The sequence below is a fragment of the Lithobates pipiens genome, unplaced genomic scaffold (genome assembly GCF_037356315.1).
Source record: "Lithobates pipiens isolate NorthernLeopardFrog02 unplaced genomic scaffold, aLitPip1_a1.2 Scaffold_8, whole genome shotgun sequence".
Classification (NCBI taxonomy): domain Eukaryota; kingdom Metazoa; phylum Chordata; class Amphibia; order Anura; family Ranidae; genus Lithobates; species Lithobates pipiens.
In genome coordinates, this window is record NW_027507903.1 from 452,850,345 (window position 1) to 452,863,536 (window position 13,192).

A 13,192-nucleotide genomic window follows, 5' to 3' on the forward strand; every position below is an offset into this window, starting at 1 on the left:
CCAGCCTCACAAGCATTTTTTTTTCTTCCAATACAACATGATACATCAGTGGGTGAAACCATGATTAGGGGGAACACAGGAATCCAAAAACTCAGAAGGGTTGAATGCTGAAAACACTAATGGAGACTGTAGCACTGGTGTTGAGAGAATATAAGACATGGGCCACTGAGGGAAAAGGTGGGTAAAAGTGCCCATTGCAGGGCATGGTGATGTAGATTTGTTCATACCTTAAACACAGACATGACTTTGAAAAAAAAAAAAAAAAGTTTATTTTTAAAATTTCCAATAAATTAGGAGGGCGAGTAGTCTGTCCATTTTTTTTTTCTTTGGTCCATAAATCCCAGTGGTGTCAATTATGCCACCTTTTCAAGAAGCAGAAAGGGGGAGGTGGAAAACACCTTCATCAGCTTTCACCAGAAAATATATCTGGGTTTTCTTCCCAAAACTTGTCACCGATGACATCACAATGCAGAATGGCAAACTGGTTCCGCGAGCGAGATACCTCCACTTCTCTCTCCTCTTCGCCTTCTAGCTTTATTATCTTCTTGCTGGTTTCATTTACCTAAAAAAGAAGAAGTACAGGATGAGAATGAAAATGAACAAGAAAAATTCAAGTATTTTCAGTCATCTCAACTGACACACATGAAAGTTATGCAATTCTAAAGAGATAAATCAACAAGTAGTTAAAAGGATAACTGTACTTATTACAGTTGTCCTGAATATGCCAGACACTATCCACTATTAATTACACTTAACAGTTATTACTCCACTGAGATTTAAGTGTTGGGTTCTGCAGGGCATTGTGCAGTCTTCTTCAAAAATCTCCACAGTAGGACCTGCCCACCTAGAAGCAATTTAGGCCCTTTACCTTGACTGGTTATGTCCCCATTTTTGCAGAGTTTTCGCACACTAGGGAGCCGTTTATTATGGATCAGGAAGATAAATCTCCGACTGAGTCTTCCCCCTTCTTACCCTCATCCCAAAGCACCACCTAGACCCTTCTCCCCTTTTTTTGGGGGTTACCTTAACCCTAATGGGCATTCCGAACTGCAGATTTTGTGAACCCTGTTTTTTTTTTTGGCCTTTTCAATGATGTAATATTTTCATTCACCTGTGCAGACAGATTTTTTTTTTTCCCTCTTTTTACATTTCTACAAATCCATAATGTACAGGGCCTTCCTGATAATGTGATGTCAAGTTTTATTCTTAATTTCTACCACGTTTTGTATTGCATTGCATTAAAAAATGCAAAAAAATCTACAAGCACGCTCCTAAGAAAAAAGGTCACCTACACCTTCACTCTAGGAATGAATGGGGTATGCAGAAAACATGCATGTGAAAAGAAGAGGATGACTAGGACATTTTTGAAGAGATGGGTTTAGGAAATAATCCTTAACCTGCCCAATAAATCAGTGTTTACGTTTTTAACTGTTTTAAGGTGAAAACCTATAAATGTTAAATATGTGTTATTTAAACTGTGCTCCCTAATCATAAATTCAAAGTGAATAAGGTCTCAAAAATAAAGTGCATTCAGTGCAATGTCCATAAACCACCAGATGTCTCCACCTGGATACGAGTGGTATATTGTCAGCTGTCTTCTTGTCAACTCCACATAAGTGTTTAATATTCTCTTCCACCAACACCAGACACACAACTCACCGGACTTACATGAACGCCCATTATCCAGAATGATGACGCCATTTCTAGTACTGTTCCCAGCCGATCAGTGGGGTCAGAAAACTTGGAAACAGACTAGATCTCCCAAAAATGGTATAAAAATAGGAATGGTGAAGTACGTAATGTTCATTTTAAAATACACACTATACAAGATACAATTACAAAGGCCAAAAATTTACAGAGTTCACGATTAATGCAGGGACACAGATATGCGCTCCACCCGAGTTCCACTACTGGGAGAAGTGACGTGTCACGCAAGATCTGTTTTGAAGGAGAATATTAAACACTGACGTGGAGTTGACAAGACGACGTCTGACAATATACCACTTGTATCCAGGTAGAGACATCTGGTGGCTGTTTATGGGCATTGCATTTTATTTTTGAGCACTTATTCACTTTGATGTATTGCTTTGATGTAAACATTTGATTAATTTATGGATTAGGGAGCACGGTTTAATATAACACACATTTTTGAAGAGGTTGTGCACTATCCATCATGGGTCTCCAGAGTTTATGACTTGTGGAGGATCTTTTTTTACTTCAATTTTAAGGTCAATGTATCATCTAGTTATACCAGTACATAGGCTGCATGAGAGATTATTATTATTATACAGGTTTTATATAGAGCCAACAGTTGGCTCAGCGCTTTACCGTTACATTACAATTTGGTACAAGAGGAATCAGAGGGCCCTGCTTGTTAGAGCTTACAATCTAAAAATGTCTGATTACCTTTTTCTTTAGGATGACTGATCCTTTCCTGTACATTAAAGGCTCATTATTGTAGTTGATGTTAAACTCTGAAAATAGGATTTCATTCTTATCAGCAGCAAGCGTTCCCTGTGGGGGCAAGGGAAAAAAAAAATATGTAAAATGGCCATTGCACAGAAAATGGGAACATTGATTATGAAGCATTACCATTCACACTTATTTGATCTGTTAAAGAACATGCTTGTTTAAATATAAAAATATAATTAAAATATAGTATTTGGTGCACTGAGGCAGCTCCTTCATTTTGAAGGGACTGCCAATGCACCACAAGGGACAAAAGAACGTACACCATAATCCATTGAATGCGTATTGGAGTGCACTGCGGCGTGTTGCCAGCTAATGTACCTAAATGGTACCACAACTGTGTGCGAATGCCTTTTTTTTCCCCCATCACAACACAAAGCTCTGAAGCCAGCGGTAACACGATCTCTGTTCAGTGCATGCATTCTAAGGAATATGTAAATTTAAACACTTCCAGGTATTTATTGCCGCTCACAGAGATCTGAGTACTCACCCCCTGACAATGCCTTCATCCGCTTTCCTCTCCAGAGGGATGCAACCATATTTGTTCAAACATTATCCAAGGTCACAGTCTTATTCCTGGACTGAGACATGACAACCATGCAAATCCTGGCTGTGTTTACCAATATCTAACACAGATCAGTCCCTGCAACTGCCTCTCACCTTGCGACTTGCTAAATTGATACTACATATCACCAAGGAAAAGCCACTAAACGGTCTGGGCCAAGAAATGCTGTTTAATATGCCCTCTAGTGGATTAACCTTCAGAATGTGTTGAGAAATCAGACTTCTGACCACTAGAGGAAACACTGCCCAAAACATAGGCAGATTGTGGAAACGGTACTTGAATGGCATGCCGTTATAACGTCACCGATAGACCCTGTCAGGATGGGTCTTGTCTCTGTTAAAAACATGATATGCAAAAAACAAAGCATATAGCATCCAATGCTGAACAAAGGATTGGTGAAATAGAGAATACTGTTATGTCTCTGTGCTGATTCCCGCATAGTTCCAATAGATCTCTCTGATCACTCTGAAGATGGGAAACCTGGAGGATCCCTTGCCTAGACACAATCTCAGCTTTGTAGACTTTTTGGAGGGCTGTGAGGATGAGATTTTTTGTAAACTTGGCTTGAGACCAAGATGGTGGCTAATGTCTTGTTTCCTTTATTCACCACAGAAAGAGTATCATGTTCCTATACATCCTATCCCTCCAAGGGCTGCACCTAGATCTGACCTAGCCAGGACTCTGTTCTAAAACGATCTTGTACGCTACTATAATTCTTAAGTGAGATTTAAAAAAATAAATAATAGCAATCAACTGCTGGCAAATAATTTTAGGACTGCTTCAGAGTAGGACTACAGCCTTACATCAAATGATTCCGTGCCTCCACTTTGAGGACTTTTGTGAGAATTTCCTTGTGTGGCTTGGAAGTATCGCTACTGATAAAAAAAACAGTGATCCGACTTACCTGTAGCCTTTTCTGAGCCTGCGCTGGAGTTAATCCTCCCCTCTGGACCAGCGTCCAGAACACAGTGTTGCACAGATTGTTGATGTGGCCTGCAGAAAAGCAAGTAAAACAAAGTGTAAGTTACCATAGGACAAAAGTGTGCCATCCAATGTGTAAAGGAATGCTAAAGGCTAAATACACAGATGAAATGTTAATATTTCAGCTGTTTTACAACCACAAGGATGCAAAATTCTGTTCTTCTAGTTTTGTTATACAAACACCCCTGCCAGACAGGATAGCTAGGTCCTGGACCAAGATCAATACCAGCCTGTGAACAAATAATAAAGTAGCCACATGTTGATCACTTTAAAGCATGTTCCTGCTAGTGCTATGCAAAGCTATACAGCCCTAGTTATTTCAGAGTGCTGCCTCCTCCTCAGCCAGTGCTTCTCTATATGGATTACAGGAAGTGAAGATAAAGACATATTTTAGGTACTTTAAAAAAAAAATATATATAAATAAAAACAGAACTCCAGCAATTGTTTTCCCTTGATTTGGATAAGAATCTGAGCCTGCATTTGAGATCTGTGCACAAATAAGTGAGATTTTCCATTCACTTCTTGTCCATTTTTATACAAAAATAAAGTGAGAAAACTGGATTCTCCATCCATTTTTAATTGATGTCTACAGGGTTGTCACTGGTTCAAGAAATAAGGTGAAAATCTCCAACGTGCCACAGACAAAAAACTGAGACCTGATCCCTTCCAAACCTTGTCCTAAAACTCATGAAGTACACAGAAGAAAATATATTTCTCCCAAAAAAGCAATGTTCTGTGCAACTGAAATGTAATCCTAAATATCCTTGTATTAAAAACCCTCCTCTAGTACGTACTGCAATAAATCCACTTAAAATGAAACCCTATAATAGAGACCAAAACCGGTCTGCATGAAACCAAATCATGCTGCCCTAGCGGAGCTGACCTGAGTTAGCTAGTATACAACTGCAAATAAACATCAGCTAAAGACAACAGAGAAAGTGGCATTAGAACGAAGATGGACAGGTGCTGCTTTCCATCATGGAGTTGATTATAAATGGTTTTATTGGAGTATGGGATATGTGATCCTTATTATACACCATCTGTAACTTTCAATAATGGATATTTTTGTTTATAAAATTCTAGTAGTGCAGAGCGTTGCTTTTTTGGGAAAATATCTTTGTGCGTGCTTTATGCAATTTCACCTTTTTGCATACGCAGTGGTGCAGGTTACTATATGTATTGGCCTTGGTTGTTTCTGACTAGATCTCATGGACTCTGGCAATGATATGACCACCTTAGTTATCAGGTCCTCGCACCTGCAGCTTTTTTTATTGTATTTGGGGAAAATTTGTTTTTTGGAAGACAGTCAGGAACATATCTGAAAAGGCCCCAGATAAAGACAGGGGGTAATGTAGCCCACCAGCATCCACCTATTACAGAAGCCTCAGTTTATAGTGAACTGATGTTTAACCAGTTCCCTACCGCCGTATTGTAAAAGGACGGTGGCAGGAACTGTGGAACAGGAACAGAGCCGGGACGTGGATCTGTGTGTATAAACACACAGATCCACGTCCTGTCAGGGGAGAGGAGAACTGATCAGATGTTCCCTGTACAGAGGAACACCGATCTCCTCCCCTCATCAGTCCCCATCCCCGTTAGATTCACTCCCTAGGAACATACATTTAACCCCTGCAGCGTCTAGTGTTAACCCCTTCCCTGACAGTTACATTTATATGGTAATCGGTGCATTTTTTATATCACCGATCGCTTTATAAATGTGAATGGTCCCAAAATAGCGTCAAAAGTGTAAGATCTGTCTGCCGCAATGTCAATGCCACAATAATAATAATAATAATTTAAAAAAATAAAATAAAAAAAAAAATAAAAAAAAAAATTGCAGATTGCCGCCATTAGTAGTAGAAAAAAAAATCTATACTCCATTTTGTAGACGCTATAACATTTGTGCAAACCAATCAATATATGTTTATTGGGATTTTTTTTACCAAAAATATTTAGAACAATACATAGCCTAAACGGAGGGGAAAAAATCATTTTTTTTTTCTTTAATGGGATATTATAGCAAAAAAGTAACGTGGTTTTTTTTTTCGAAATTGCCGCTCTTTTTTTGTTCATAGCGCAAAAAACAAACAAAAAAAAAACCGCAGAGGTGATCAAATACCACCAAAAGAAAGCTCTATTTGTGTGGGGGGGATGATCAAAATGTAATTTGGGTACGTCATCGTATGACCGCGAAATTGTCACTCAAATTGTGACAGCGCTGAAAGCTTAAAATTGGCCTGGGCAGGAAGGGGGATGAAAATGCCTTGTATGGAAGTGGTTAAAGCAGAACTGAAGATTATTTTTTTTTCCTTTTAATGCAAACTTTATAAAACCACACACCAATAACAGTCCATGCATAGATACTTGCAAATGTGTGTTAGCTTTACACAAACGTTATATATTCTATATGCCATTTTGCGTCTATTCCATGCACTTCCTCAGCATCAGTGGGAGGTATTAAGGCGGTGAACAGAAACCATGTTCCAACAGTACTGCAAAAAAATAAGGAAGAGGCGCCTCTGGGTGTAGAAGTAAAACAAAATTTAATGTAGATACATTTATGAGCAACTCACATTTGAGCAGTTAAAACGAGCATGGTCCCAAGATGGGGGTTTCAGCAGTATGGTCAATCCGGGTCTGCTGGAGGGGCGCGTCTGTTATGGAAACCGCTGGATGGAGACCAGCCGACCACGGTGGAGATGCACTCAGAGCGAGGCTTGAGGTGCAGATGGATCCAGACGAGAGCGCATGACGTCACTGGTATGCAACGCTTTTCGTGAGCATGCTAGCTGCGAGTGACGGGGCAGCCACGCTCCATCAATTTTACTGCTCAAATGTGAGTTGCTCATGAATGTATTTACATTAAATTTTGTTTTACTTCTACACCTAGAGGCGCCTCTTCCTTGTTTTTTTTTCCTTCCTTTACAACATAATTTGATTGAAAAATTTGCCAAACTGTACCCAGCGTTGTGTTTTTAGGGGTTGTTTTGATCAGGACGATACGAAGCACATATGGTGGGCATGCCCCAAAGTCAACAGGTTGTGGATTCGCGTGTACTCTTTGGTCAATATGCTCTTACATTCTAATATACGTAAAGACCTGTGGGAAGCGCTACTTTATAAGCCTATTTTGGAGTTAACAAACTAGAATGAGTCTTGGTAACACACAACTTTATGGTTATTAAACAAACCATTGTGAAGGTGTGGAAAATGCCCCTCCTCTAGTTTGAGGAGGTGAAGCGATGGGTGCATGGTAAGTTGTCAAACAAGAAGCTTACGGCAATACTTGTGGAAGCTTGGGACAACATTTTTTAAGACCTGGAAACCCTGGTTGGATCATTTCCCAGCAACAAGCCCGCCCTCCCGTTTCTTGGACATATAGGAAACTGACAAGCCCACCGATGCTGGCCTTGGATTCCCTGAGGTGGGGCTTACTTACTCCTATGCGATTCCTTTTTCTTTGGTTTCCTACTCTTATCCTCCCTCATTTTATCTTCAGTCTCTCTCTTCTTTATTTCTTACTTTTGGTCATTTACTGCCAGATGCCAGTGTGCGGAGACTGTCAATTGCTCTCTGGTCACATTTTTGGGAGGTCCTCAAGAGGACCCCTGGACTTTTTTTTTTTTTTTTTTTTTTTAGATTTCGAACATAGGTCAGTCTCAGATATTGCATAATATTTGTTATATAAATATTTCTTGAAATACTGCTTGCTTAACCTACTTATAGGCCTAACTATTGGGAATTACATGGCTCGTTATTTTCCTACAGACCGTTAAGGTAACAGGGTATCCTCACCTGGTTACCTTTTGCCTATGTTTGTAGTTATTAGCTATACGATTTAAAAGCTTTTTTTTTTATCTGTAATTATATTCATATGTTTATTCTCCATCCACTTTCCTGCTGACATTGGCGTCTGTTTTGTGAGTTTAGCTGTATCCAGTAAATATATTATGAAAGAAAAAGTTAGCCAAACTGAATCCAATCAGATGCAGTTGCTGTTCGGGTATTCTGACAGCCACCATTGACAGCTGTTGGAATGCAATAACCCTGCAGGCAGAACGAAAATAAAAATAACAAAATGTAGCTGTGTATGGCCAGCCTAAGATGTGTAAAATGCCTACCACCCCTTAGCTGTTCAGCCAGGAAGGATCAAGCCAAAAGGTCTTCCTGCTAAGCCTGTACCATGAGCTGGGAAACCTATTGAGAAAGCCACAATACACATAGAAAATACATATAGATTTTTTTCCCCTTTTCTGGAAAAGTAATTAGGATAAAAAAAAAAAAAAAAAACAACCCTCATCAATTCCTGTGCATAAGATCTAACCGAACATACATGCCCAAATTGTTCATTTTCTTGTAAATTTTCCCTGAAGAAAGTGTATGGCGACGCTATACAAATGAGAAAGACAGACCCTGTATCATTTAAAATGATTGTTATTTTAATAGAAAAAAAACTGAGACATTACAAACGTGTTATACTTATCTACCCTGTGCAGTGGATTTGCACAGGGCAGCCTGGATCCTCCGCTTGTCAGGGCCCTGGCTGGAGCTCCTGGTGAGTGCCCCCACAGTAAGCAGCTAGCTATGGGGGCACCCAAGCCAAGCTGCAGCTTTAAGTATCCATTCAGACATGGAACTGTGGTTTGGCCCCACTACCCCTCTCTCCTGATTAGCTAACGGAGTTTGACTGAAGCGTAAAACCTTCTGACCCTACAACCTGTTTAAAAAGGAAGGAGGAGGTTCTGCCCTGCTGACGCGAATGGCGGCGGACGTGTAGCTGAGGAGCTCCAGCCGTTCACGGAGCTATCCACCGCCATCCACCCACCACCGCACGCAATCTACCTCAGAAACTGCCCTACCTGGTCCGCACGGTGCCGCCGCTGAGATCTGGGCACTCATCTCCCAGCGCTGAGGCTCCCAGCCGCCCGGACCTGCCGCTGAACCCTCCGTCGGCCGCCGCCATCTTGGGCCTCCGGGATCGCCTGAAGACGCTGGAGCCACGCCGGCTGGAGAGGTAAGGGGCTGCCATCAGTCCCCTCCTGTCATCTCCCCCCTCGCCCGGGTCTCATTTGGGGCAGTTTCGGACTTCCGCGGCCCTCGGGGAGCCCGCGGCCGGCTCCGGCCTAGTGCGGCCTACTGAGGCCTAAGGATCCCCGGGGTTTCCTACTGCTGCTGCCCCGGACGGTGCTCCACGGCCGTTCCGGCCTATAATTGCGGCCGCGGTTTGCCTCCTTGCGCTGGCCTGATTACCTTCCCACCCCCCCCCCCTCACGGAGACTTGCTTTCTCAACATCTACCTGCGGTCCTCCACCCACGTTTGTTTGTAACACCCAGCCTGCTCTCCTGGCCCACTATTTCAGGCAGGCATCCTTGCTACAAGCATCCCCTGCAGCCTTATACTCCCTCTGATTACAGACTCTGCTCTGGCTATCAATGTGTACTCATTCACCTTAATGCAGCAGCGGCCTGACAACTTCACATTGCTTTTGCCTGGCTGGCCTTTCAATCCTCTCAGATACTGAACCAAAATACCTCCCAGAATTACTACGGTGGCTTTCATCTTGAACTATCTCATGATTGCAACCGCATGACCGCATCTTACCGCATGCAAGCTCCTCCTAAATGATCTAGACTTTCACTTATAGGGGCCTGACCTGACATATGGAGAGGTAGGTCGAACCTACTCTCAGCTCCCGGCTCCCCCGGTTCCACGGCCCTCATTTCGGACAGTGAACCGGACCAACCATTGCTCCATGGGGAAAGACAAGCTCAAAGCACACAAGGGCGGCAACGGCCGTCACCCAGGGGGGGACCTGGATGATTATTTTGGCCACGGCAGGTTGTCCTCACAGCATCTAACGGCATCTAAAGGGACGCCGGCCCCTCCATCCCCGGCACGCTCTGAATCAGCCCTGCAATCTCAGGTGCATCCTCACAGCCAGCTATCACACTCTGAGGACTCTGCCCTCTCCCCCAGGCTTACCAGAAGCCGCTCTAATGCCTCCCTGGGATCGGGAGATGGATGGGACATGGAATCGCAGATCAGATCCCTGCACAGTTACATGAGATCTCTGCCTACTAAAGTTAACTTTGAACGCTGTGTGCATAGGATCGAGGAAACGTATCGGAAAGAGATCTCTGATCTGAGAAAAGATGTGGGGGTACGCTTTGATGATGTGGATGCAACAGTAGATGGCCTGCGGGACACTGTACAATCGCATGATCGGATCCTTAATACCCACACTGTCCTACTCCAGCAGCTCTCATACCAACAAGACGACCTCGAAAACCGCAGTCGCCGCAACAACATACGTATACGGGGGATTCCCGAGTCGGTTGACCCCAAGAATCTACCTGCCGCTGTGACGGCTATCTTTAACCAAATACTTCAACGCCCCAAAGATGACCCGATTGAACTGGATCGGGTGCACCGCACGTCGGGTCCCCGCACCCCTGATCCCTCCTTCGTCCGTGACACTCTGTGCCGTGTCCATTTCTACAAAATAAAGGAGGACATTATGAGGGCCGCCAGCACTCAACAGTCGATTCTATTCAACGAAACACCTGCCATGCTTCTTCCTGATCTCTCCCGCCAAACACTAGCAATGCGGAAATCTCTGAGACCCCTCACGCAACTCCTGCAAGCGAGGCAGATCAAGTACCAATGGCGTTTTCCGTTCCATCTTCGAGTGCACCACGCGGGTAAAACCGCCATATTTCGTACATTGGGGGACTTGCCTACATTTCTCAGTACGCTTGAACTGCCTCAAGTCGCGTTGCCCGATTGGCCGTTTGCTCCGACCACCCCTGGTCTACCCTACACCCCGCAATGGCAGAAGCAGGGTCGCAGGCGCACTCCTCGATCTCCGCTACCTCAGGACCCCAACGACTGACCTGATCCTGTAGGCCCACCCGGGCCTTTTTTCTCTCTCCACCTCTGGGGTCCTCCCCTGTGATATGCTTGGACCCGAACGGGTCGATTAGCTTTGCTGCTAATTAACCCTTTTGTTTGCAGGTTTTTTTTTGTATGTTTCTTATGCCCTCTGTTGCTGTGCATCCCCCCCATATCCTCACAGTTGGGGTGCTCTGTTATGCCTTTTTTGTCCGTTCATGGATTGATCTCAGGACTTGTCCCTGCACCCCACTATCTGCTGCAGCCCCCCCCCTGGGCTGCCCTTGCCATACTTAACAGTTGTTGCTATGTCTGGTCTGCCCCCTCCCTGGGGCCTGTTCAATATTCTTTCCCCTATGCCTCATAGATGTCTCTATTTCATGCCGGTTTACTAACGCTTTTACTGATGACCGCTAAGATAAATTTCGTTGTTATGTTATTTGGTTTACTTTTTAGGTCGCAACTGAATCCGGTTTACCCGTGGGGCCGGGGTTCTGGGAGCTGCCCGGCTCGGTGATTCTGCTTCACGCCCTTCCCCCCCCCCCCCCTTACGGGTCTTTTTGTTTGTTTTTTCTAATTTTTTTTTTGCTGTGCGCCCCACGGTGCTCCCATGATCACTGTGGGGTGCACCGATTTTTGCCTTTATGATAGGCTGTTTTTCTACATGCTGCTTCCTTTTTGGAGCCACCTAGTGGCCTTTTTTGTTTTTGTTTCTGTCTTACTCACTACTTTTTTTTACATGACCTCTTGGGCCTGTCTCCCACGATTGATGTTTACAGCTATTGTACTCCATGTACCCCTGTTTGTTTCACCGGGAGCGGGTGACCGTGCCTATAACTTTTGCTGCTCCCTATACAAGGTTGTTATACTGTCTTTTCTCTCTCTTCTTACCTTTTTTCTTCCCTCCGTCTTCTCTCTGCCTGTACCCTTCCACCCTTTGCCTCTCCCCCTGCCCCCCTTGCCCTACCTCTATTCCCGTTCCCTACCCCAACAGGGTTCGCCCATGGTGACACTTATCATGCTGATTCTGAGCTCCCCCCTTCGACCCCCCCATGGCTAGTGACGATTCCATAACCTTTTCTTCTTTTAATTGTAGAGGTTTCAACACGCCTGAGAAGCGGAGCCAGACACTCTACCATTTTCACAAGAAACGTGCGAAAATTCTGTTGCTTCAAGAAACGCACTTTCGCGCGGGAGCTATCCCAGCCCTGCGCAATAGGTATTACTCGCAATGGTTTCACAGTGTTAATCCTCAGGCCAAATCTAAGGGGGTATCTGTTGCCTTTCATAAATCTTTTAACCCGGAGGTTCTAGATTCTCTCATAGATGACTCGGGTCGCTATGTGTTTCTGAAACTGAAACTAAATGATTTTCTTTTCACAGTGGCTAACATCTACGTGCCGAACGTGGGCCAGGCTCGGTTCCTCTCCTCGGTCCTCACCAGACTATCCTCCTTTGGAGGGTCAGCTTTCATTATTGGCGGTGATCTCAATGTTGCCCTCTCCCCATCTGCAGACACATCCTCGGGTAAGTCTTGCATTCCACCTTGACACGCATTAAATCACTTTTACATTCATCCCATCTGGTGGATGCCTGGCGAATCCAGCATCCCACGGAAAGGGATTACAGTTACTTCTCAATTGCACACAACTCCTACAGTAGACTGGACCACTTTCTCATATCACAATCACTACTAGACACGCCTCTCCAAACGTCAATCGGTAACTTTCTGTGGTCCGACCATGCCCGTCTACCTGACTCTGGTCCGCCCCCCTGCTACCCGCCGGGGAGCGAGCTGGAGACTTAACGACAATCTGCTGCGGGACACCGTGTGTATGGCGGATGTCTCTAAAGCCATTAAAGACTTTATAGGTGACCATTCCGCTGACACTACCTTCCCTATGAACCAATGGGACACACTCAAATGTGTGCTCCGGGGTACCCTTATACAACACGGTTCCCGCCTTAAAAAGGCCCGAGCCCACGACATTTGCAGACTCCTTACTACCATTGCGGACCTCGAACCCCTTCACAAAAAGGATTTGGATCCTGCTGTTTTTGTTCAGCTTTCCAACACCCGCAGGGACCTACTCCAGCTCCTAGACGCGCACTCCCTGATTGCCAGGGATAAAGCGCGGAACCATTTCTACTCACTGGCAAATAAATGTGGTAAGCATCTGGCTAGGATTATCCATCCTAGACCCCCGCGACATTCTATCCCCTTCATTGTTCAATCGGACCATACCAAAACATTTAACACCTCTGGGATATCTGCATCCTTCAGG

General features: G+C 44.3%; 1 protein-coding gene across 1 annotated transcript in view; it reads right to left on the minus strand.

Moving 5' to 3' along the window:
• Nucleotides 1-256: 256 nt before the first annotated feature.
• The window catches only part of THG1L (tRNA-histidine guanylyltransferase 1 like), a 29,083-nt gene continuing 16,147 nt past the window's right edge, over nt 257-13,192 (minus strand). The window contains exons 4-6 of the mRNA XM_077468407.1: nt 3,939-4,027; nt 2,407-2,514; nt 257-562 (exon numbers count right to left, since the gene is read on the minus strand). Coding sequence (XP_077324533.1) covers nt 404-562; nt 2,407-2,514; nt 3,939-4,027 — 356 coding nt within the window. The 3' untranslated portion in view covers nt 257-403. The remainder of the gene's footprint in view (nt 563-2,406; nt 2,515-3,938; nt 4,028-13,192) is intronic.